Source organism: Neodiprion lecontei, chromosome 1 (genome assembly GCF_021901455.1).
Source record: "Neodiprion lecontei isolate iyNeoLeco1 chromosome 1, iyNeoLeco1.1, whole genome shotgun sequence".
NCBI classification, from domain to species: Eukaryota; Metazoa; Arthropoda; class Insecta; order Hymenoptera; family Diprionidae; genus Neodiprion; species Neodiprion lecontei.
The window spans coordinates 1,502,829-1,527,343 of NC_060260.1; the positions used below are offsets into that span (position 1 = coordinate 1,502,829).

The window sequence follows — 24,515 nt, forward strand, 5'->3', positions numbered from 1 at the left end:
TATTGCATATACAGAATTATATTTAAAAAAAAAATACAAAATACAAGGTAATGTTTAAAAAATAGTAATATCATCTCCTCACCCTAGTAGAACGACAATTATTCTATTCTTATACTATACACAGACTATAAAATTATTTCGTTTTTATATTGCTAACTAATAGAGAGACAATTGTGATCGTTCATGTTTCTTTGAATAAGATGATAAATCACAGTACCCTGGCCACTTGGAGTTTTTTTCTCTGTTTTTCTCTTTCTATTTCTCTTCGTTTTAAAAGCGATGAAAATTTCAGATACGTTTTCGGGCATACATACGCACGTAACGATAATCGTGAAAAGAATACAAAAAAAAAAGAAAAAAATTGCCGAATTAAAAACGAATGTATTTTTAAACGATTTTAGTAATTTAAAATATTTTTAAACCGACGTGAAAAGTGGAGAACTTTTGTCTTCAATTGTCTTGCACGGAATGTATAATAGGTAAATATTTCGAAATCGCGCCTAACCCTCATATACGAAACTGCCGATATCATTTTCCGTTTCTTAATTACAGCCATATTGCTTAATGTGAATTCTTCGAGATAAATAATTCGTATACGTTGTACAGTCGGTAACTAGATGAGACAGTTCGATTCTGTGTTTGACGCTGATAGCTGCGCAGTTTCGTCACCGTCGGATGCGAGAGCGAGGACTTCCTCGCATACGCGTTTGTAAACCCAAGCGTCGCCCTTCAACCTTTTACGTCTGATGCCGACGAGCGGTTTCGCATCCGAAAGCCCGTCGACCAGGCAAACTTCGAGCTCGAAGGAACAGGCGCTTCGCGCCGAGAACGGACGCGCGTTGTCCTTTCCGGTCTTGGGTTCAGGCTTGCAGCTTATCGATTCGGTTTCCCCGAGCAGGACGAACCTGGAAAAGCCAAGAGCAGCGTTAACAAATGTCAATCACGGGTTTCTAGACCTCGAAAATCGGCCGCTCACCCTTTCTGCCTGCACGAAATACCCTTGCGATGAAGCGCTCGTCGCAGCTGGGCCAGAACCTGCTTCGGACAGTCGCTAGACGTTGAGGAAATGTTGCACAGCCCCTAAAATAAGACCGCTCTTTGTGTCAGTAGAAAGTAAAGACACGCAATTTAGGTTGTATCGACATTTTGAAGGAAGGAAAAACCACCTTTCCAGAGAGTAGCACCGGCTGATCAGGATCCGTGTTTTCGTTCTTCGCTCGACGTTTCGGCGTGAGCACGTGCCTGACGCGGTTCAGGCCTCGTTCAAAACCGAGCATGACTTTTCTCGCACTACCGGGTGTCGAGGATAGATTACCTTTAAAATCTGTTCCCTGCGGCGTCTTTGGCGTTGCGGGATTTTTTTCCTGATCGGTAGATTTTTTCGTAGGTACTTAAAACGAACGAAAAATATAATTGTAACTCGATAAACTATGCGCTGTTGATAATAATCCGTTAACCGTTATCCTTCTCCTAATCGGGAAGGACGGCACAAAGCGCCAGGATGACTGTGAGGACGAATTAATGTTAACGTATGGACTGTTCATCTTGGGGTAAGGGGTAGTTGGTTAGGGAGGGAAGAAAGAGGTTCTGCGGAAACGGAGATTCTTTACTTTAAATTGTGTTTGTTTGGAAGTTTGGGCACTGCTGTGGTAATTATCCGACCAAAGTCCCCTGCGATCCAGCAACTGTGACCAAGTAATATTTTAAACTCTTGGTACGAACTTGTAGAAACTTTCCGCGCTAAACTTTATCACCTGTGCCTACAAACTGAACTTCAACCCTTCGCCAAAACTTTCAGACCAATTTAAATTCGGACTCGCACACGCAAATATCAACAAGTATTTCTATGGTTTAGCAATTCTGTTAAAAAATTCGGGGGTAGAAATTTCAATTAGCGCAACACTCACTCGGCGATGCTGCGTCGTCTTCATCCTTACTTCTTAATCTCTTGCGAACGGGAATATTCGGCTCGGTAAAGTCATTTTCGGTATTCTTATCTGCGTGAAAAATCGAAAGCTGCATTACAGCTTATAACTTGGACAAATTACAAGACGTAACAAAGATTCAACTGATGCCGATCACCCACCGGTTTCCAAAGGCTTTTGTAACATGGTGTAAGTCGTATCAATGACCGGGGATTTACAGAGCATCCTATTTCCCGGCGATTGATCCAATTTTGTTATGAAATTTGACATGTTTCGATCTGCCTTTGGTGTATTTTCAACACTCTACAATTAACCAGGAGATTGTTATAATTGGGATTGTTGCTTTTGTGTTTTCTTGGTGGTGTGAATTTCTTCCTTGAATTAAATACAAGTGCCTTACTAGTTTGCCTCTGAAATGGGTCCTAGATGCAGAGGATAACCTCAAAGGAAGTCCACGTAATTTCCTATCGAGTAAAAGTAAATAAGTTGCAGTTCGATAATCAGTTCTGCTGCCTTCCATCAATTTTTGCCATATGTGTTCTCGGTCTTCGTGACATATTGCTGACATAGTGACCAGCACTTCTTTGTCCTTTTCAAACTGCAAATAAAAGGTTCAAAGTCAAATAGAATGGTTGATAATTTCGGAAGCATGAAAGTTTATATTAATGGTGATAAATTTTAATCCACTAACATTGGTATTCTTTTTGAATGAAACGGGGTTTAAAAATCCCGCAGTTATCCAGGGATGATTGCACAGTTCTTGAATGGTTATACGCTTCTTTGGATCTGTCTGTAGCATAGACCGTATAAGTCTCTTACTACTGCACGAGAGCCAGCTTGGTTCGTCATACTTCCCACTCTGAAATGAGATATACAATATGGAATATCAAACAGGAAAATGATAATTTGATTTCGTGAATACTTACGAGAATTTTTCTATACAAATTTTCAATACTGCTGTCGTCGAACGGTAGAAACCCGCACAGTAAGGCATAAAGAAGCACGCCCATGCTCCAAATGTCTACTTCTGAACCTGGACAAAAGCATGACTTATATTAATTAGAATTTGTCTACCAATAAAACAGACAGTTTATTTCTAATCCCAAGTTGCATCTAGTCAGTCATATTTACCAGCGGATAAATATCAAAATTATTGATTACTTACCCAAATATTTAGCACCTAAAACAAGCTCAGGAGCTGCGTAAGTTGGAGAACCACAAGATGTGTACAAATGTGCCTGCATTCCACCTTTCGGTTTTGCACACAGACCAAAATCTATCAGTTTCAAGTTCTGCTGTTTGTCCAATAAAACGTTTTCCTGATTATTGCAAAAATACACGAATTTTTAACAACTGAAGTTATTTACGTAGGTACATGTATTATATTATTTCTTATTAAAAATATAGTTTCCAAATTATTTGTTAACTTACTGGTTTCAGATCTCTGTGAGCATATCCCAAGCTGTGTAGGTAGGCAACTGCGGAAACAATTTGGCGAAAGAATTTCCGTGACTCTGTTTCGGTGAGGCGGTTCTTCTCGACTAAAATGAGGAATGAATCGGTGGTTTAAAACAATAATTGATCTATCAACAACGAGTAATTAAAACGAGAAAATTATTGATATCCAACCTATGTGATCGAACAACTCTCCACCAGAGCAGTACTCGATTATCATAAAGTAGTGAGAATCAGTTTCGATCACTTGGTACAGCTTACAGACGTGTTGGTGGGCCAGCGTCTTCAGAGCTTCCACCTCCATCTTAACCCTAGGTAAATCATCCTGCAAATGAATATTGAACTTTATATTAAATGTAGCGCGACGCCAGGAATAAGGATTTTTGTTCAAGAAGATGCGAGGATAAGAAGCATAGTTTTGGGTGAAACTTGAACGAAGTAGAGCGAATAATGTTGAGTAATGATCTTACACCCAGGGCGTTTTTTTCCATAATTTTGATGGCAACTTTTTCACCTGTTGCTACGTGCGTGCCGAGTTTAACTTTGGCGAATCCACCACAGCCGATCGTCTTATCGACGTCGTAGAGCCCCTTCAGAGCCGCATATCGCACCATTATACAGAATTATCCTGTAATTCGTGCTCGTTATTGGAATTCCGAACGAGACGTATCGGCTATAATTTGTATGTATTTAACCTCCAGAATATTTGAATCGCCAATTCTGTAACGTAAACAGTTTCTGATAGCCAATCGGCTTACCGCGCTCCCGCCATAGAGATAGAAACGCACAGAGTGGGCAAGATGCAGAGGTTAGTACAAGTGGTAAGGTCGTGCGGATAGAAAGAGAGAGAAAATCGAAATACATACCCCGATTTATCCCTGTAGCAGCTGTAGCATAGGCATTGACGCATAAAAAGAATCAGAGTGATATCATTTTTAAAATTGCTTAGGTTAATGTTGCAGATTTCCATTGAAAAATTTTATTCAACTTTATACATCGTTGTAAAATTCAGATGTAGTCGTTCTCTTTTTATCGGTAAACCGAATATATCTATCAAAATTACCAGCGTTCACGTTTGAATTTTCCATATATTCCGTCGGACAGCAGCACAATTCGAATATCGTGTTACCCGTCTCCATGGAAACGGGAATAGCGCGTGCAAACATCAAACGCCAAATCTCACCAAATCGATGTTTCGAAGTGTTATCCAGAGCGTAAACATGTTTTACTCTCCGTAGAGGATGGCTCGAATAAATTGGGAACGAGTATTGTCCGTCAAGCCGGCAGCCTTGACGGACGAAGAGATTGAGGATTTATTTCCCATGGTGGTAAGCTGCGATATTGATAACGTCGAGAATATTAATAACCTAAAAGCCTTGATGAAACTATCTCAAGAAATGCTGCAGCACAAAGACAATCAGGTAATTATTACTTGGTCAACCTTTTAAAAATCGCCACGCCTTCGTTACATGCAATCGATTACAACAGGTCGAGTCTTTGCTGCTAGAATGCGACGAATTGAAAGGAAAGATTTCAGCGATGAGTTCCAAGACCGGGTCGGCGTCGAAGAGAAAAAAAAGTGAGGGAAAGAAAGGATCGTTCAGAATTTAGCTGCATATATAATCCAGCATCGGTTAATTAACGATTTGATTTTGATATGCAGGTCTTGCCTCAGACTTGGTAAACGACGATGAAGATAGCGCTGTGTCCTCCGGAAGCGGCCTTGCCAGGGACAGAAATCAGAAGATTGCTACTCTCATGTCTGAACTCGAGGTGTCTCATTCTTTTTCCACATTTTCAATCCTTGTGTGAATTCTTAGTCATCCTATTTGCTAATATACGTTCAATTTATTCACTGTACAGACCATAGAAACTGAAAATTTCACACTGAAGGAAAAGTTGAGATTAATCAAAGAAGAAATGGAGGATTCAACGGTACAAATGAACCAGATGACTGAAAAGCTGAGCTCTCTGAAAGGACAGAATACACTGTACAAAGGTACAACAGTTTTGAATGAAGTTTACCATTCATTACAATGGTTCGATTACTACGATTGACCAGCTGTTATGGATAATCAACATTCATACCTTTATTCTTTATGTATAGAAAAATTAGCAGAACGTGACAGAGAAAACAAAGCTCTGCTGAGTCAAATCAAGGCTATAACCGCACAGCAATTAGATAGAGATAATGTTATAGACGAATTTAGTACAGCTATCGATGCTCGGGTAACTGAGTGGAAGGTAAAAATCTTTGCATTTCTGGTTTCAGTTTACAGAATATCGTTATGAATCAGGAATTTAAATTTCAGCTAATACTCGATGAAAAAGATGCTGAAATAACTGCGCTGCGAGAAAATCTCTCACAGTCGATGATCCATTCATTAACATCCATCAGGGATGAGAATAAATCACAAGTTGTTCACTTGAATGAAATTATCAAACAACGAGACCAGGCGATAGAAGAATTGCAGAATAAACTCAGTGAGGCTGTAACGGAGATGAACGAAAGCACCATTCTTATAGAAAAGTTGAAAGCAGACGCACAGAGGTCCGTATGTGAATAAATAGCTAGACTCATTTGCATCACATTTCATCTAAACCTTGTACTAATTTTCAATTCGTCTAGGTTTGAAAAGAGCAGCAGACGGAAGGAGCAGCGAAACCTGCTGAAAAAAATTCAAGAATCCAACGAAAAAATAATAAATCTACAAAACGTTTTAGCGCAAACAGAAAGCGATGCCGAAATAAAGAGTAAGGAGGTAAGAAACCATTTGACTTTCCATAGAACAATTTCTTCATCTGCAATTTCTTTGTTCAGCTGTGCGAGGCGTTGATAATGTTGAAGCGTTATGAGAATAGTGAATACGGTCTAGCTGAAGCGACCAATGAATTAAGGAATCTAAAATCCCAACTGCAACAAAAAGAGGACCATATTGAGGACCTTATTCACATTATAAACAAAATGGAAGAGCTGAGTTCTCAACAAGAAATGAAGATAGTTGCTTTGTGGTAAGCAGCATTAATTTTCCAGTGATGACATATTGTATAGTTTTGTTCTTGCAAGTCAAATTTTACAGTGAAAAATTGGAACTACCACCTGATGAGACAATTCCTGTAGATGGAATTGTATCAAAACATACAGAGGAGTTGCGAAAGGCAGAAAATATAAAATTAGAAAATGAATTTTTGAAAAAAGAAAACATTGAGCTCAAGTCTGATGTGAGTTCACCTTTTTTGTATTTATTCCCCTGAATCATTCGGCATTCCCAATTTTTACTCATTAATAATCTATTCTTTTTTAATCGTTCTAACAGGTAAGAGCATTGAAATACAGACTGACGGCTTTAGCAGAGAAGACAATTGTTCCACATGTAGATACTGCGGAGACCCAATCTGATCTCGTAGTAACTACCCCAATGAAAATGTCAAAGGGAAACTACAACTGGCTTGTGGAAAGAGAGGCAATTGCACAGCGGCATATGAATGAGATTGAGGAGATCAAAAGCAATGTCCGGATAGTTGTCGAGGAAAATGAAGCTCTGAGAAAGGGGATGCACGAAATACTGGACAGCGTGCATAAACAAGACGGTAATTTATACAGCTTTCACATTACCTTAGTAGCTGATAATTTCACGAACCAACTGTTGCCCTACGTAACAAAATCTTAATCCAAAACCAGGCTCTTGCGCCGTCGAAATTCAGTCTGAAACCTTGGAACAACTTTTGGAAGCACTCGATGTGAGGCATTTAGCTGGTTGGTACCATCCGGCAATGAGATTGCAGAGTCGTCTGAACACAATAGAAGGTAGCAATAGCGAGCTTCGAGCGCAGCTAAGACAAATTAGGTGGGAATCAAAAAAATGGAATAACAAAATGCGTCTCTACTTTAATAATGTGTTTCAATTACAGGTCAGAGCTGCAAAAAAAAGATGAAATTTTAAGACAGATCGCTCTTAATGATTCGCTAAAAAAAACGACATCAGACTCAGTCTCTGAGACTGGTGAGGTGAAGCCCCGTCATTCCTTGGGACCTATAGATGCGCAGGATTCGTGCGAAAATGAAAAGTCCGAATGGCAAATAGAGAGGACCGCTCTCTATGAAGAGAAAAATGAGCTGGAAGATACGATCATGAGGTTGGAAGTTCACTTAGAGGAGTACGAAAAGAACTGGCAAGTTTTGGAATCAGGTGAAGAGGAGATTAAAAAAGCCTTTGTGAAAATGTGTAAAGAAAGTGCTGAACACGCTGTACAGACAATTGTTATAAATCGGAAATGTAAAATTCTCGAAGAGTTGCTCAGTAGAGAGTCGACCAAATATTACAACAGGCAGAAGGAGTACATTGCTAGCGAAAATGAGCTGAGAAAAAGACTTGCAAATCTAGAAAAGTCTAATAAGATTCTTGACGCGCGAATCAGTACGCTTCAGAGTAACTTGTCTAATTCTGTTAGCTCAGTGGAGTTCAACGAGCTAAAAGAAAAACACAACGAAGCATGTATCCGATTGAGAATGGTGCTTGAGGAGAGAGGAGTCTATGCAGAGGAAGATTCAGCACTCCATAGTGAAGCGAAATCCCAACTAGGAGAAAGTGAGGACCCCGTCAGAATCTCGGAGGGTGAATATACTGGTAATGAGAGCGACGTAAATCTGGAAAAACAACCTGACCATGGTCCACAAACTAGTCATGTTACCAAATTACACGAAAATGCACAAAATCAATTAGCAAAATACAAAGCTGAAGTTGCGCAATTTTCGAAGCTGAATTTTGAGCTACAAGAGGAAATAGTTGGGCTGCATAAACAATTGTCAAAGTACGTTCAAGGTGTTCGTCAACCAGACGAGACAAAGATATGTGAATTGGAGGAAAAAGTTACGTCTCTAAAAATTCAGAATGAAAACGCTGAAAGGAGAGCAAAAATTGCAGATCAAGAAGCGCAGATGCATGCGGCTCAGAATTTTCTAAAAACTTTTGAGATGGATAGTATGAGACATCAACTACTTGACCTTCAGTCAGTCAGTGAAGACAAGGAAATTATCGCCAGGCTTGGCTTCGAATTGACAAATTGTAAAATTCTCGAGGCTGAGACAAGCAAGCGAAATATCTTACTCCAGAATGAAATTTCGCATCTTCAAGATGTGAATGTTAAATTGAAGCAAAAGACTGAAGACTCTCTTGCGAATGTCAGGGATTGCCAAAAGCAGTGTGACGCCCGTTGCAGGTAAATTGATTAAGTGAATAAAAAATGAGTAGCTAATTGCAAATAATTTCTTCAATACAAATTTTTCTTCCCAGGAGCTACTTAGACGTAATAGAATTTTTACAACGTCAGTACGCTGGCTCGACGTCGTTAACTGCATTGGAGCGATTTGAGTCAATTTTAAAAAAATCGAAAGTGGACCGGCTGGCTATTGATGAGTTACTGAAAGAGGCTACAAAGAACGCTGACAATATTCGAGCACAACAGGATGTCCTTGCTGGGCGCTTGCAGGTTGTTGAACAACTTAAAAACATATTAGAAGAGCAAATTGGAAACCCAGACGTGCAGGATATAATACACCGCTTTTCAGAGAGCTCACAGTCGAAGCTTGGGGTAAGCAGATACCGCAGTATCAGGCCTTGTCTTTTTCGATCTAAAATAAATCTTCTTTACATTTATCTTTGCGATGTTTTCAGGAGCTAAGATATAAACGGCAAATAAACCAGCTTGAAAATGAACTGCAAATAGTCAATAGCAGAATTGCATCTCAGGAGACTTTAATAAACGCTATGGAATCGGAAATGATTTTTATACAAAAAATCTGGAGTAGATCGTCTAATAACGATGACGGAAGTAGCAATCAAAATCCAGAGATAAACATCATCGATGTAGACGTAGATGTTGTAGATGTAGAAACGGCTTCGATCGCTGTGCAAACGCACATAGAGAGCCGTTCCGTCGAGACGCAAGTCCACCGCGATCAGGAAGCGGTTCCAATTACCAGTGTCAGGAATGAGTCAAACGAAGATGGGCAAACTGATTACACTTCTCAAATAGGTCTGAACGAGAGACTGAATCAAGCGTTATCCCTGGCCTCGGAGCGATCTGCTTTGCTTGTAAAGTACGAGTTGGAAATTGCAGAGTACCGAGAAAAAATAGCCACTCTGAATGAGCAACTTGCCGAAAAAAATTCTCTGCTCAGTACAGTAACCGAAAAAACTGAAGAACCTGTAAAGTTCAATCCAAGTGTTGCAGACATTGAGACCTCCGATAAAATAGTCCTGAGATCGACGGTCAACAGTTTGCAAAAAATTATTACTCAAAAGGAAGAAACCATTCTCAGGTACCAAAATTTGTTGAAAGAAGACAGAGATGAACACAGCAAAGCAGCTGCTCGCTTACAGGAGGAAATCAAGAGTCTTCAGGCTCGAGTAGCTGGAATGCAGCAACAGGTGAATCAAAAGTATGACGCAGTAGTTTTATAACAATGAAATGGAGAGTTGATTTTTCTTTTGTTAATACTTAATTTGCACTCCTGTCAGAATAAACGACTACATTCATTTGCCCGAGGCTTTGCCAGTCAGAGAAAAAGTGCATAAAGATAGAAACAAGAATATCGACCTGGAAGAAGAGGCTGAGAAATTGAACGAACGTGTTTCTACACTAGAGGCTGATTTGAGTATAGCTAAGGAGTTGGGAGAACGATGGCATCGACTTGCTGAAGAGAGACTGAAGCACATGGACCACATGAGAGGAAGGTATCGTATTTTTTTATCAATTTTTAATGTAGTTGAAAGCGGGCTGCCCCCGTGACCCTTACGCGCAGTATCCAATTTGTTTGATACAGATTAGATGAACAGCACAAAAATGAGCTAGAGAGCTACAGAATGGAGCGCGACAAGTGGCAGCTCGAGGCTGATACACTGAGGCAACAATTATCTGACAACAGAGTGCAGCTTGCTAAGGGAAACAGTTTGTTATCCAAAGAGTTGCAAGAAAGGGATAATCGAATTCACGAGCTTGACATAGCTTATCAGGAGCTGCAGGTAACACACGACGTTTTTTAATCGTTTAGTGAATGATATCAACGTGTACAAACATGTCTGATTTTTAAAGAACGAGATGGAACTCGCTGAGAGAAACACAGTTTCGCGACAGACGGTAGCTCATGATTCTAAGATGCAGGAGATCACTAACAGTATTGGGAGAGCTCAGTCCAACCAGTTGCAATCTCAGTTGGATCTTGCCCGTAAGCAACTACAGGCACTGGCGGAAAAAGAGAAGAATTACAAAAGTCAGATCGTCGATCTCAAACAGCAGCTGAGTCGGAGGTGCGAAGATAATTCACTGTAGAGTTAAAAATTTCCCCTTAGCCATACTCGTGTTAGCCTTTTGTAAACCGTTTGTACCAATATTACTACACTGTCTCATTGACTAAATCTCCAGGTACATGGCAGCTAAAACCCACGAACAAAGAAACTCTCAGCGTGAAATACAACTTGAAAGAAAAGCGAGGGGATTAGAGGAAGAGTTGCATACGCTCAAACTACAACTGGAAAGAGAAAAATTCACGCACGAAAATAAGAAACTCAAAGTATACTTCACTCGAGTTAAATGTTGCACAATTTAAGCGACGGGAAACCATAACGCGACAAATAAATTTGCATTTAGAAATACTGTAAATAATCATCAAAATCCGGTATTTGTACGCGTTATGGGTTTCCGGTCCCGAGAGCGTGCTCATAATCATTAAATCATAATTTATGTTCAAGCTTTACGTTCAGATAGTTAAAGCTTTCATGTAATTTAATATTTCCATTCGTTTCATATGCCAACAGACAGCAGAGGAACTAGCACTGTGGGACAAGCAAAAACGATGGCAACAAACGGCTGAGAAGTTCAAGGAAAAATTGAAGGATAAGACAGAGGAGTACAACAAGCTGCAAGCGAATCACGAGAAGCTCAGAGCAGTAGTGTCCTGCATGGAGCGTGAAAAATGGTACCTACGAAGTAAGTTGAGGTGCGAAAATGGCTGCCTCATTGGTAGCTTGTCCGCTAGACCTAGAACGTTGAACCACACGGATATCCTGGAAGATCTTCAGCACGAATGCCACACGCTGAGAAGCAGAGTCCGAGAACTAACCGATCGTCTCGAGAGTGCGGACACGTCACAGCTAATTTTACAGATCGAGGCACAACGACGACAGATTTCATCTCTGGAAACCGTGACCAAGGTATTTATTTTATATCTGTATATTCATTTTGTTCACCTGTTCAGTCTTTATTTCAATCTATCAGGGAAACGAGTATGTCGTCGACCAATTGGAGAGACTTGAGGCGACAAAAGACGTCCTGGAGAAGAACAATCTAAAGTTAGAAAGCGAGAACTTGGAGCTGCGGCTTGAGATCGAACGTATTGTTCTAGATACCCCGAGATTGAGGGAGAAGGTTGAGCATTTAGAAAAGTAAGTCTCTCCGTCCGAGTTGTTGTCGTGAATGAACAGTGCACGCATAAGTTGCAATATTATCTCTGATCGCCAGATACGTGGAACTACTGAAAGTAGAAAAATCTACCGAATCATCGCCGCGTTTATTTCCAAAGGAATCTCACGAGCATGGAAACAAATCAACCGTTGAACTCGAGAAAACCGTGTTTACTTTGAAGCGGGTAATCGAGAAGCTCCAAGCGGAGAACAAGCGTTTAAAAGTAATCGCGAAAAAGAATCCCCACCCGCAATCAATGGTAATAAAATAATAATTAGCTCGCGAGATATCCCTGAGCAATACCTCGATCAGGGTGATAGTCAACCGGCAGTAAAATATTTCTTCCTTTTATTATTCAGACAAGGCCAAACAGCGGCGGAAGCACTTCGTCCCTTCACGGGCAATACGAAAGAGCGCAGCAGCGCGTTGTTGCCCTAGAAACCGACCTCCAATTAGCCGAACAAAGAATAGCGATGCTTGAGAATTCGCGGAAGGAAGAGGACAACGCGGGAGAGATTGGCGTTTTAAGGCAGCAACTTGCGCACAAATCGGAACTGCTTGACAAAGTTAAACAGCTACTGACCAGGGCTGCTATTAACGAAAAATCATTGCGGCAGAAGGTGCGTTGGAAAAATTGAACAGTGGGTAAAACAAAGCGTAAATACTGTGTCTTTCAGATCCAAATGCTCGAGGCTAAACAATCCTTGGAAACCATACCAGAGTGCTACGTATCGCCGCCAACTCCGGACGACTGAGAGTATGTTTAATTAACTAGTCGAGGATGAACATGAACCTGGACTTGTCATCGACGATCATGTGTGTGTTCTCTTTCTTTATTTTATCTAGTCTTAAGGATAAGTAACGAATCGACGAAGCAAGACACCGATATTTATTACACACATTTGAAATTAGCCGAAAACAGTACATAATTTGTAAGGCGGATCAAGACGAATACACGCACGTGAACCTTCAAGGTACCCAAGTATTTCTATATCTATAGAAAGCCTGCGAGGAAATATGAAAAAATGATAATTTTTTTTCTCTCATAACAGAGGAAAAGTGAAAGTTGAAATTTCCGAGAGAAATTCTTCAACAGGTTTCAAAGATGCGAGACGACGTGTGGCGCAATTCGCGGGCAATCGGTATCTGCGAAAATAAACTGCCGATGTAGATAAAAGACGAAACCGTGTGAGTGGTATGTTAATTAATAATTCGTACGGTTATCAAAAAGTCCGGACTGCGGTATATAAGATTGCCAAATGTTACGTATCTATGTACATACATGTAATGTACGCGATATAGATACGAATATGTTGCGCGCGTTACGAAATCCGGTGAAGGTCACGACCCTGCGTAAACCCCAGGTCGAGATAACGCTTTGTGTGTTAATACAATATATATTGCGTGTGTTAGCGATAACGGGGCCCGCGCGTCACTACGAAACACAGTATTTGACGAGCATGGCTACCAGCAAGTTCTGTTCGCGTCTCCGCAACGTTACAAGATTGTCAATAACAAATTCAGGCAGCATTTTCCCCGCCGTCGCTCCGTCAACAATCCGGCATGCAGGAATCGGAAGAACGCATTTCACCTACGCACCGGAATCCCCGCCAACGAATTCCGGTAATCTACGAATATGAAAAGAAGTCTAAAGACTCCTTGTTTTTTTTTCATTCTTTTTTTTTTTTGTTTTGTTTTTTTCATTACTTTGAATTGATTCGAAAGAAAATGAGAATAATAAAAATTAAAGAAAAAGAAACGGCAGCGTCGATCGGGTGATGTGTGTTACAACATGCGGATCATGCTCTTGCACCAGTTCGTGGTTTCCTCGTCATTTTACTTCTCCGCTCCCCCCCCCCCCCCCTCCCCCCTACCCCCTTTCTTTTTCTTTTTGTTTTCGTCTCTCATACGAGAAGTTGAACGAGGTCGTTGGCTATCCGCGGGGCTACTCGATATACAGGATTTTACTTAAGGTCTTTCATTATATACCAGATTCGCGAAGGATATGTACGTTATACTTATTCACCGATTCGCAATTAACGCTTGTCGGCACGTTGAACGAAAAAAAAAAGAACACGATAATAATAATGATATAATGCTCGTTCTCACACGCTCAAACGTCAACTTATCACATGGTCGTAAATTATTGCGATATTTTTACCATACCCGTGAATTGATTGTAGAGATTCTGTTACCAATTTCTCTTTCTATCTGCGAGAGGAATCACCTCGCATCGTTGAGAAATTCTTGACCGTTTATACGACTGCATACCTGTATGTATATGTACGTGCACGTGTACACAGGTGATACGCAAGAGATGAACATGTTCAAAGCAATAAACAACGGCCTTGCACTCAGCATGGAAGCGGACGAATCGGCAGGTAATATACCATTTTCACACATACTACCTTGCTAAGATTCGATGATTTGTACGTAAAGTGAACGTAACCATTTACTTATCTACAAAGTACGTGAAATTTATCTTGTCATTATCCAACAAGCAGATTTCGCGAACCGTGTATATCGGGCAATAAGATCTACGAATTTGCATTAACATTCTACCAGAAATCATAACTGAGAAGCTGTATACACTTTCCTTTCATTTTTTCTATTTTTGCCCAAATTCGTATAATCTACGACCGGTACACACGCAAAAGTCGTTCCAACTTTACTACAAACAATAATTCTTATCTTATCGTCACTTTTCTAATACTGTAGGTATAGGAGGTATATACGAATTTCCAAATTTACGTTTTAGTTTTAGTTTTTCTTTTTTTTTTTTTATCATTTTTTAATAAATCTCTCTCTTCTACCGTCGCGATAATGACGTATAAATTACTTTTACGAATGAGAAATGGATTACAATAGCAAATGGAAGTTGACGCATTGCATACCTTATATCCACGCTTATAACAGTATTCTTCGGGGAAGACGTGGCCTTCGGCGGTGTCTTCAGGTGTTCGATGGGTCTTCAGGAACGCTTTGGTAAAGATCGGGTATTCAATACGCCGCTTTGCGAGCAGGGAATCGTCGGTTTCGGCATCGGCATCGCGAACATGGGATCGACCGCAATTGCGGAAATACAATTCGCCGACTATATTTTCCCCGCCTTCGATCAGGTAAGGAAAAACTTGCCGCGATCTCCGGCGATTCTAAGGTTGAAGATAATTTACAGGAACAAAAAATAAAAGAAATGAAAATCATTTTCACTTCAAGCTCGTCAACGAGGCTGCCAAAATGCGGTACCGCAGCGGCGGAGACTACGATTGCGGAAAATTGACCGTCAGGGCACCATGCGGAGCGGTCGGTCACGGCGGTCTCTACCATTCCCAATCACCCGAAGCTTATTTCGCTCACACTCCAGGCCTCAAGGTCAGTTCACGTCGTATCCTCGTTACAAAGAAAAATCGATTTTCATTCGAAAATATTCAAAGGGTCGATCGTACAAGTGGTGACCGAAAGCTGTCCCTTATCCTTCCCCTTGACTCATCTGAATTTCGCACCCGCACTTTCGCAGATTAAAAACTCGTCCAAGTTTCTTGTTTTTTTAAGCATCGCGCGGCTCTGGACTGTTTTAGTAATAATGATAATAATAATCATGATAATAATAATAACGAGACGTGACTTGGAATTAAAACAAAGGGAGAAAAGCACGCAACCCTTCGCAACGTGTACTTCTTTCTAAAATTTTGCAAATTGTCCCCAGGTCGTGGTGCCTCGTGGACCGATAAAAGCCAAGGGTTTGCTGATGAGTTGCGTGGCCGAGCCTGATCCCTGCATAATATTTGAGCCAAAAATTCTTTACCGTGCCGCGGTTGAGGAGGTTCCGATCGGCAGATACGTTACGGAAATCGGCAAGGCGGAAATCGTCAGGAAAGGTCAGCCGCTTTCCCCGCATCTCTGATTTCGATTTAACCATCTTCGTGAAGTTTCCCTGCGATACTAATGACGACAAAAAAAAAAAAAAAAAGTCAAACTTACGCACGCACGCGCGCACATTCTTCTTTCTTTATCAATGTTCTCCGTTCTTCAGGCACCGACGTAACTCTCGTCGGCTGGGGAACTCAGGTTCACGTTCTGATCGAAGTTGCGAATCTCGTCGAGGAGAAGCTCGGAGTTTCCTGCGAGGTGATTGACCTCGTTACAATCCTCCCGTGGGACGTGGATGCCGTTTCTCAGGTGATTTTAATCCCCGTTTCGAATCGTCGAGGGTCGAGACGTGCGCATAGCCCAGGAATATAAATTTTTCCTCAATTTGTCGAAGTCAACGTTATACACTGCGGTTTCATCAAATGATCAAAATAATCAACTCATTTAACGTTAACTGCTTTTCAGTCGGTGAAAAAAACCGGTCGATTGATCATCGCCCACGAGGCACCGCTCACCTGCGGTTTTGGAAGCGAAATAGCAGCTACTATTCAGGTAAACTTTAACCTACCGTTCAACAAACATTTCACATTGTGTTCGTCATTTCATCAATCCAGAAACATCCGATTACTCACGCGAGATTCAATATCGAGGGTATAATGGAGGGAGGGCTCGACTTTTTTAGTGTGAATTAAAGATTTTTTTCTTTTGTGAAATTTTTACCGAATTCCGATCGCAGCTAATCGTTGAACCGTTAAATTTTTCTTCAGCGCATGCTCGTTATAATGAAACTTTCGATATTCCTGTTGGACGCAATGCTAATCATATAATAAAAAAGGACGTGATATACACGGACGATCGATCGGGAAGAGCGAATGCACCTTCTAAAACTTTCATTTCCTAATTGCTCGGTGACTCGGCGAAGCTTTTGTCTCGAAAACGGAGTTGCGAGATCGTAATCGAAGAGGAATTGACGCGTGGATTAAATATTACCGGGCGAAAGGATATAACAATAAGCGGAAGCATCGCGTGCAGATGCGGATGCTCGAGGTGTTTTTTTTACAACCGTATAAAAATTTGATTCCGATTAACGCAAGGCCTTTTGTGCTATAACGGCAATAATTCGATGACGTTTTAAGCGTATTACATTGTCTTCTTACGTCAATATGAGTCACGTATCGAGGAAGTAAACCGCGTAATGCCGTAAAGCGTTGTGACGGTAACAAATAAATATTTGTAAATATAAAACGACAATCGCATCAGCAAAAAAGCCGGTAGATTCTACTCATAGCCTCCTTTTTTTCAACGAAGATAAACGAATGCTCGCATTTTCGCACAGATTACGAAAGTAATTCCCATCATCGATAAAGTAACAATTTATACGCACACCTTGTAACTTTTGAGTAAAAATAACGCGATGCACAGGAATCGTGTTTCCTGAGCCTGGAGGCGCCGATCCAGCGAGTCACAGGATGGGACACGCCGTTTCCACACATTTTCGAGCCCTTTTATCTCCCCGACAAATGGCGGTGCTTCGACGCTGTCAAGAACATCGTCAACTACTGATAATCCTCGATTCCAGGACGCCAAATCGTCGCACCCGACCGATCCTCTTTCAAAGGACGTGGAAGTGGAAGAAGAAATCCTTCATTACACGCAACGCGGAACAAAGGCTATACTTTAATGTACAATTTCTTTGTTTTTCTTTTTTTTTTTTACTTTCACCTATCTCGCATGTACGTTATAATATAATATCTTGAAAATTCTAAGCTGCAAAGAGCTCTCGTGCGCTCTCCCCGACAGGGAAATACTTTTATTATCCCGTAACTTGTGCGGGTGAAACCTTGAATCGTGTGGTAAGGGGGATGAAAATTTTCGAAAGTACACGGACATCGAGACGTGGCGCGATCCGGTTTTTCTTAATTACTCCCGCCGGGTACATACATGGATTTAGGTAGAAATGTGTACGTGTGTAGGCAGTCGGCGACAAAAGTCAATGATTCGAAAGGACGTCCTTGCCGCTCGGGCGCTGCTGCATGATCTATAACTGCACGTCGGTTTGTACACAGGCATTATCATACAGCCTGAAAGTCTGCGGTGTACGTGATTTCTGTTCCCAATATAATAAGGGATCTGGAAATGAGAAAATCAAGTTTAATTCAATGGAACGATTCAGGATAATAAAAATATTGTACGTAACGTGTATACCTTATATGTACGTCAACTCTAGAACCGTAATTTATTCCCGTAATTTTCTTTCCATTTCACGTCTCCGATCCCGCATGACATAGGATAATATAATGATAAGAACAGTAGTGGAAATCGAATAACACGACGCGGTGACAAAAGTGGGGAAAACAAGCGTGCGGGAGTTGCTCGCCAGCTTTTGGCTAACCGAGAATCTGAAACGACGATCTAATCTTTGGAGATATTCGATCTTTTCACGGTCGATATAAATCAGAGCGCTCGATAAGTAGCCGATCGCGATTTTACACCCAGGATATGGGTAAACAAAAAATAACGCTTCGTACAATCGGTCATTCGATTGCGAAGGGTAATCAAATCAACGCCGACGGTGCAAAAATACTCGAGTCGATTCGACGCAAAGTCATGTCACGAACCCTGTAGTAACGCGATTCTTTTCTCCCGGATACAGCAAAAATCGGCATCAACGAATCGCGACAATTTGTTGCAACAAGGCGCTGATGTACTATACGCAGAACCAGCGCCGAGGCATAGACTGCATAGACATCGGGTATATATAATACGCGAAAATATGCGGTTTCGCAACGAAACGCCCCGAAGCGGCAAAAACCTCATCGCACCATTGCTCCGGATACAGAATACATACACTGGCTGTATTGTGTACGTACACGTATGCACGCAGACCGAGCGAGACTCGCGACCAGGTGTGGACGTGTAATTCACCGGCTCTTACAGGGCTACCTACTGACCATGGCCCAATTCCGTCGATCAGCCGGCCTGAATTACCGCCTGTCAAAATTAACGACTTGTGTACGCGATCTCCGACGATCAGGCTGCTGATCCTTAAAAGCCCTCTTGACGTATCAAGGAAGTCGTGCCTGAATCCGTAAAGTCGGCATCGTCCGCGCGTAAATGTACAATAATACCCCCTGATGAAAATGATTTCTACGATTTTATACGAATTTTTAACAAAATTCGTACATTGCGTAGAATTTTGTGCAAAAATTTACATAGATTTTCGTCAAATTTGTTTTTTCTCTCGGGAAAAGATCGACAAGCTACTACAATTTTCAAGGAAGTTTAACAATTCTTCACGAAAAACTATGCGTATTTACAAGTTTGTGAGAAATAATACGAAATGTTCCAATTTCTGTGAAAGATCGTAGTAGTAGAACTTTCCGTCCGGTTACTCGGCTCTTTTGTATAAGCAAAAATTCCCCCGTGCGTACCGTATAACAATTCCACTGCGGGGGGTGTCGAATTCATACAATCAATGTTGATGCATTGAGAATAACCCAACAATTACCTTGTAAAAAATTGGCGGTCAAAATCGACCAACAGCGCCGATGTGGACTACTATGGAAAAATTTTTGTGATCATTTTAGAATTTGAACGTCAGATAACTTTAAATTGATACCAAAAAACATTCCGTCAAAGTCGACACCGCATGTTTTTTACAGTGTACCGATTACTACCTGAGGATTAGATAATCAATCGGCGAGCTGCGAAATGATTTCGAGATTTGTGCGTTTGATACGTTTCTTTGCAACATCGTCCACTGTCAAATTGCACCGATTAAAATTGACGATATTGAAAAAGCAAGCGTGATTTCCTTCCACTTGATCGGCATGTAACACATCATACATGTACGTACGTAATACCTGCAAAATATACAGTGTACATACCTATATTCTAACGATGAGGAAAGCTGATCCGTCTGACTTCCGAAGGACGTGAACTTTAAAAGACGTCCCGGATAGAACGTCGCTGAATGTAGGCATTAAGCATATATACCTTAACCAGCTGTACCCGATGCGCACACACAGATGCTGATGAGGAACCCGTTCTCGGAGTCCGCGAACTTCGATGCAGTATCCGCGACGACCGGAGTCGAGAATTCATTAAAAATAGGTGCGTAATAACGAGTCTCTTGCCCCTGGAGGCGAGAAGCGTTTGAACCGGCGATTTTGCTTTCCCGCATTTTCACGGGGTCATTTCCTTTCGCGTTTTGGGTAAATGAGGGCATTCCTTGTGCCTGTCGAAGAAGGAGACGCGGTTGTTTTAAGTCACCTAGGATTTTCTACGTTCGTCGTGTGACTGTTGGGAGAATTTTCTCTCCGAGTCCCAAAGGGAAGGTTAACGATCTACGCGACGTATAACAATCGATAATTAATTTACCCACAAAACCGCGGCGCTTGGGGAAACACGTATATGTATTATAAGAACATGCCGAAATGGTTAATAGTAGACTGAAATATGTAACGCACGTACGTTGTATCCCAGTCTGCCTCCCATTCGAATAGATGTCGGACACGGATTCAGGGTTCGTACGCACAGGGAAAACCGAGAGAAGTCAAGAAATTTCCAAAATAGGACTGGAATTTTTAGTCCGTCTCGAAAAAAATAAACTCGTTCTTACACGGAGTAATATCGATCTTGAGAAGAAAAAAAATTGTACTTAGTATTTTGTTTCGTCGCACTTCGTACGTTCTACGTATGTTACTTGATACCAAACCTTGTTTCGTTTTTTTCTTACCGAAAATCGCAGGCTGTTCTCTGTAAATCGATAGTCAGATAGTAAGATATTTACTAGGTAGTAACGTGTAAAAGAAATTGTCTTTATTCGTCGGTATATTTTTCGACACGTTAGTGGAAAAATGATATTTTCAGGCTCGAATACCTGAAAAAGTCGGGAAATTTGATATTCCAATAACCGTACGAACCCCGGGCATGCACCGCGGTACGAAATCGGATCATGACTGGTAAAGGCTGGAACTGGGCTGAAAAATGTCAAGTTGGCAAATAGGCATGACATATGGATAAAGGCGGCATAATCGTAGTCGACCGATAAGCGGGCGGGGCAATTGAGTAAAAATCGGTTTCGCATATGGGTCGATCAGGTACGACTGCACATGCATTACGCCAGACGACGCGGGTATTGCGCACAGGCACAAAGAAACGCGGGGACTTCGGATGCATGATGTAAAAATGGCGAACGCTGCGGCGAGCAAAGCAAAGCAAAGCAAAGCAAAGTAAAGGTGTAGGAAGTTCGCTGCCGCGGAGTTGATCCAGGCCTGCAGCGTAAAATCTGTGTCCGTGTGTGCGTGCGCGCTTAGCCTGAACAGATATGCGCGTATTTTGTAATTTGAAAGGGAAACCACATTCTTTCTCTGCGTATTATGATACCGTCGCGTGAAAGTTGGCAACAGTGCGCCGAGCAGGAGCTCCGCTGTAAATACGCCTGTATACTCTCCCCAGAGGCAAGGAGCCAGTCTCCGTGGCGTTGAGCCAAGCTCTACCTATATCGAAGGTCGACCGGTTCGTGTTTATTAGACGATTTTTTCGCCAATAGTAACGGGCTTTGCCAGCCGCTGCCGCTGCCATATGTCCAAGGCGGACGCGCCGCTCCGCACTTTCACCGAATTTTTGACACCGCCCGATTTCTGCATCCGGTGCACCGAACCGTCCCCCAAATTTCGGACCCTCTGCGCCCTTGGACGAGGTCCTCCCTCCTCTTCCCCGCGGCTGCACTTGACTCGGAACCTCGGTATTTAACCGGTAGAAAGTGCAACTTGGTTGCGTTCGTAACCCCGCGCACCTTAAACCGCCTCCGGGACGTATGCGATCCCCGATTTCTCACCGAAAACGCGGTTGTCGCACCTTTCGCCCCCGTCTGTGATACCGACGCCTTACGCACGCACGTGCTGCTCTTATTTCTCGTACGCAGGCTTCGCCCTCGGTACAGTTTCCCTCAAATTCGATCGATCGATCTGCTTTCAATTTAGCTGTAATTCTTTAAAACAGGATCGCCACAAACCCGGAAAACCTGGAAATGTCAAGGAATTTTTTATTCGAATTAGACCTGATTTTTTTTACGTAACAAGTTTACTTTTTTTCGTCGAGGAAACAAATTGGCTTAAATTAACTTTTTTCTACATTATATTTTTCTTCAATTCGAATTGAATTTTAACCGAATACAGAGTTTTAGTAACTTGTTGCTAGAACTGGGAAAATGTCGGGAAAAACTGGCTTTCAAGTCCCGTCAAACCTGGAAATGTGGAATTTTTTTCCAAAATTTTGTGGCCACCCGGTTTCGGTATTTCATCGTCTTGTTCGGAGATCGATTAATTGCCGTTAATTACCGAAAACGGAAATTCGAGTTGCGTCCGATGTTTTGCCCTCCGCGAATCCGTTATCTGCACCGATTATCGAGGCAGGTGTCGTCGGTTTGAGCTTGCGCTACGTTGTACAATCTGGTCGTTATCGCTCCTCGGCACCTTATCAATCTGCAAACTTCTAATAATGTCAAGCCAGTCACCGCCGCGCAATTCCAGGTATTTTCAACAATAACAAAGGCAAAACGAAAAGCGAACCGCCATCGCGTTTCAGAGTTATCGATCTCCCGACCCGTAAGTGCAAAAGCCATTTCCCTTACAGGACGACGAATCATTTTTAATAATTAAAGCTCATCTGCGATTCGATGCGCGCGGGTTTCGGAATTTTTACCGATAGTGCGAAAAAAAAAATTGATGAATTCAACAAATACGGTGAAAGAAATGTTCTTTCAATTGAAATAAATTTTGTTTTACTCGATATCAAGAATTATTGTTTTGACCACTTTTTTGCCGGATCAAGTCGCATTACTTTGAAGTGAAAAAAAAAAAAAAACATCTATTTGGCCATATTCGGCAAATTTAATAAACCCTTCCGCCGTTTGTAATACGCAATAAGTGAAGTCTGGGCTTGCAATTTAAACGATCGTAACTCGAAATAACAGAGCTTTACGGGAAAAAGGTGTATTTTTTTGATGACAAATCGGAGAAGCTGTAAAATTGAGTTGGGGTGTTTTAAATTATAAGGGCAGAAATGTCGATGGAAAATTTGTAGCAACCTGTAGGCCACGGGCGTTAGCCGATGTAACATGTAACGCTTGATACATGTAATATATAACCCAGATTCAGTGACATTTAACGATTCTGTGTACCACTTACGTGATACCGTATACGACCAGACGGAGTTGACCCGTCGCGGTGGCCGACCATGCCCGGCTTGTTCCACTGCCGATGCTGATTGCGAGCCTGCGGGAAGGCGGAGCGGGGTTGAATTCGGAATTTGAAAAGTTCCGGAAACGCCGAATTCCGAATGCCTCGGCGGGGGAACTTGAAGAAAAGAAATAAAACTTTGACGAAACGTATCAAACGGTTCGAATAGTCCGAAATCCAACGCTCAAAGTTCCGAAAGGGGGAAATTCCGAAGGAGCGTAGCTCCGTCGAGTCAAAGTTCCGAAAGCGCGAAAATGAGAAAGTTTAAAAATCTGTTTTCAGTTCTGTGAATTTCTGGCGTGGTGAAATTTCACCACTTTGATCTTTCTTTGTTTCGGATTTTGGATATCTTTACGTTCGGAATCCTGGTCATCCTGATTCTCGGTTTTTCTGATTTTTTTTTATACCCACGAGTTGAGTAAATTACGCTGTGTGAGTATATTTTAACTTTCGAAATTATACTCTATCGAAACATTATTTTCAGGAAGCCTGCTCTATCGAAACTTGAATTTTCGAAACGTTGAGCCATTGGATTTCCGACCATTCGAAACTTGCGAATTCGAATGCAATGACAAATCTCGCAAACTACCGATGCAGGTCAGCTGACTTTACTAAAAACCTACTCAGTTCTAAGCTAGGAAGAACCGCATCGATTTGAACCGAAATCCATTATCTTGTTCTCAAGATACATTGGTCAAAGAAAAAATTCTCTCAAAAAGCTCTTATTTCTTCTCATTTTCAGAGTATTTACAACAGCTCTCCTTTTTCTCCGAACAGAAGTAACCAGAGGGTTAAAAAAATTCTCTCTCTCTCTCTTTCTCTCTCTTTCTCTCTCTCTTCTCTCCTCAGTTTACATTATCAGCGTTTTCCTTATTCTTTCAGCTGACATGATTGCGTTACCCGTTTCTTCCACCTGTACACGCTCACCCTTTACTCCGAAAGGCTAATTTACGCGGTACCCTCGGCGGAGCTGAAAGGTCGTGAAAATATTTATCGATGAAATAAAAGAGGAGGACGAGGAGGAGGCGAGGCGCGAGGCTCAAAGTTCAAGGTTCCCAGTCGAGGGCGGCCTGCGTCGGTTGATGAAAAGTTTGACGGGCCAGTAATTAGTCTGTATCGGCCCGTCAAAGGCGGAGCCAATCGCCGCGTGTGCAGTTCTCTGTAAGTAATTTTGGTTCTTTTAAAATTCCATTAGTCGTTGAACCGCAACGACCATTCAACGGACCGGAAAATCTCTGTGCTTTTGTAAAATGTGACACAGGCGCGGCGCGGAGACTTAAACGGAATCACACGATACGCGAGTTTTATCGCTCAACGAGATTATCGTAATATCGAATTTTTTTTATTCGGAAAGCGGAGCAGGCGCGGTATTGCCCAAGTTCGTAGATTATCGCTCTTTGCATATATCTAGCCGGTCTGTACTACGCTATTCGTAACGTGCGATTTGCACAGCCGTATAACTACTTTATACACGCGAGGAATAAATAATATTCACGCTGTGCCGTAATTTAGGAATTTTCTGTACCACGCCCGCAGCCATGGAACGCTATCGAAATGG

At 41.7% G+C, this 24,515-nt stretch overlaps 3 protein-coding genes across 5 annotated transcripts; 2 read left to right on the plus strand and 1 right to left on the minus strand.

Annotated features, from left to right (window-relative positions):
• On the minus strand, positions 1-4,446 carry LOC107217104 (maternal embryonic leucine zipper kinase). Its single transcript, XM_015654478.2, has 13 exons — positions 4,247-4,446; positions 3,851-4,100; positions 3,555-3,705; positions 3,357-3,466; positions 3,091-3,244; positions 2,852-2,958; positions 2,617-2,784; positions 2,326-2,523; positions 2,087-2,228; positions 1,908-1,997; positions 1,167-1,390; positions 977-1,080; positions 1-905 (listed from the first exon to the last, which is right to left on the minus strand). The coding sequence occupies exons 2-13, from the start codon at positions 3,992-3,994 to the stop codon at positions 614-616; spliced, it is 1,884 nt and encodes a 627-aa protein (XP_015509964.2). The 5' UTR covers positions 3,995-4,100; positions 4,247-4,446; the 3' UTR covers positions 1-613.
• Positions 4,354-12,659, plus strand: LOC107217099 (centrosomal protein of 290 kDa). The gene is given in 22 exon segments (XM_046746408.1): positions 4,354-4,801; positions 4,869-5,153; positions 5,244-5,379; positions 5,488-5,624; positions 5,693-5,931; positions 6,010-6,142; positions 6,202-6,392; positions 6,461-6,602; positions 6,698-6,971; positions 7,063-7,228; positions 7,293-8,600; positions 8,675-8,972; positions 9,056-9,822; positions 9,902-10,117; positions 10,207-10,405; positions 10,476-10,690; positions 10,806-10,953; positions 11,198-11,593; positions 11,658-11,824; positions 11,901-12,102; positions 12,203-12,463; positions 12,521-12,659. Coding segments are annotated over 22 exon segments (6,138 nt in total). The 5' UTR covers positions 4,354-4,621; the 3' UTR covers positions 12,599-12,659.
• Positions 12,532-24,086, plus strand: LOC107217108 (2-oxoisovalerate dehydrogenase subunit beta, mitochondrial). 3 transcript variants are annotated; one of them, XR_006906390.1, is made up of 9 exons: positions 13,264-13,466; positions 14,147-14,224; positions 14,760-14,962; positions 15,060-15,215; positions 15,550-15,721; positions 15,877-16,022; positions 16,179-16,265; positions 17,136-17,395; positions 23,840-24,086. XR_006906390.1 is itself a non-coding variant. In XM_046746412.1 (8 exons), the coding sequence occupies exons 1-8, from the start codon at positions 12,625-12,627 to the stop codon at positions 17,274-17,276; spliced, it is 1,020 nt and encodes a 339-aa protein (XP_046602368.1). In that variant the 5' UTR covers positions 12,532-12,624; the 3' UTR covers positions 17,277-17,909. The 3 variants fall into 3 exon arrangements, 2 of the variants coding, with proteins under 2 accessions (XP_046602368.1, XP_015509967.1); XM_046746412.1 differs by lacking the exons at positions 13,264-13,466; positions 23,840-24,086 and adding an exon at positions 12,532-12,661 and having other exon boundaries at positions 17,136-17,909; XM_015654481.2 differs by lacking the exon at positions 23,840-24,086 and having other exon boundaries at positions 17,136-17,909.
• The last annotated feature ends 429 nt before the right edge of the window (positions 24,087-24,515 follow it).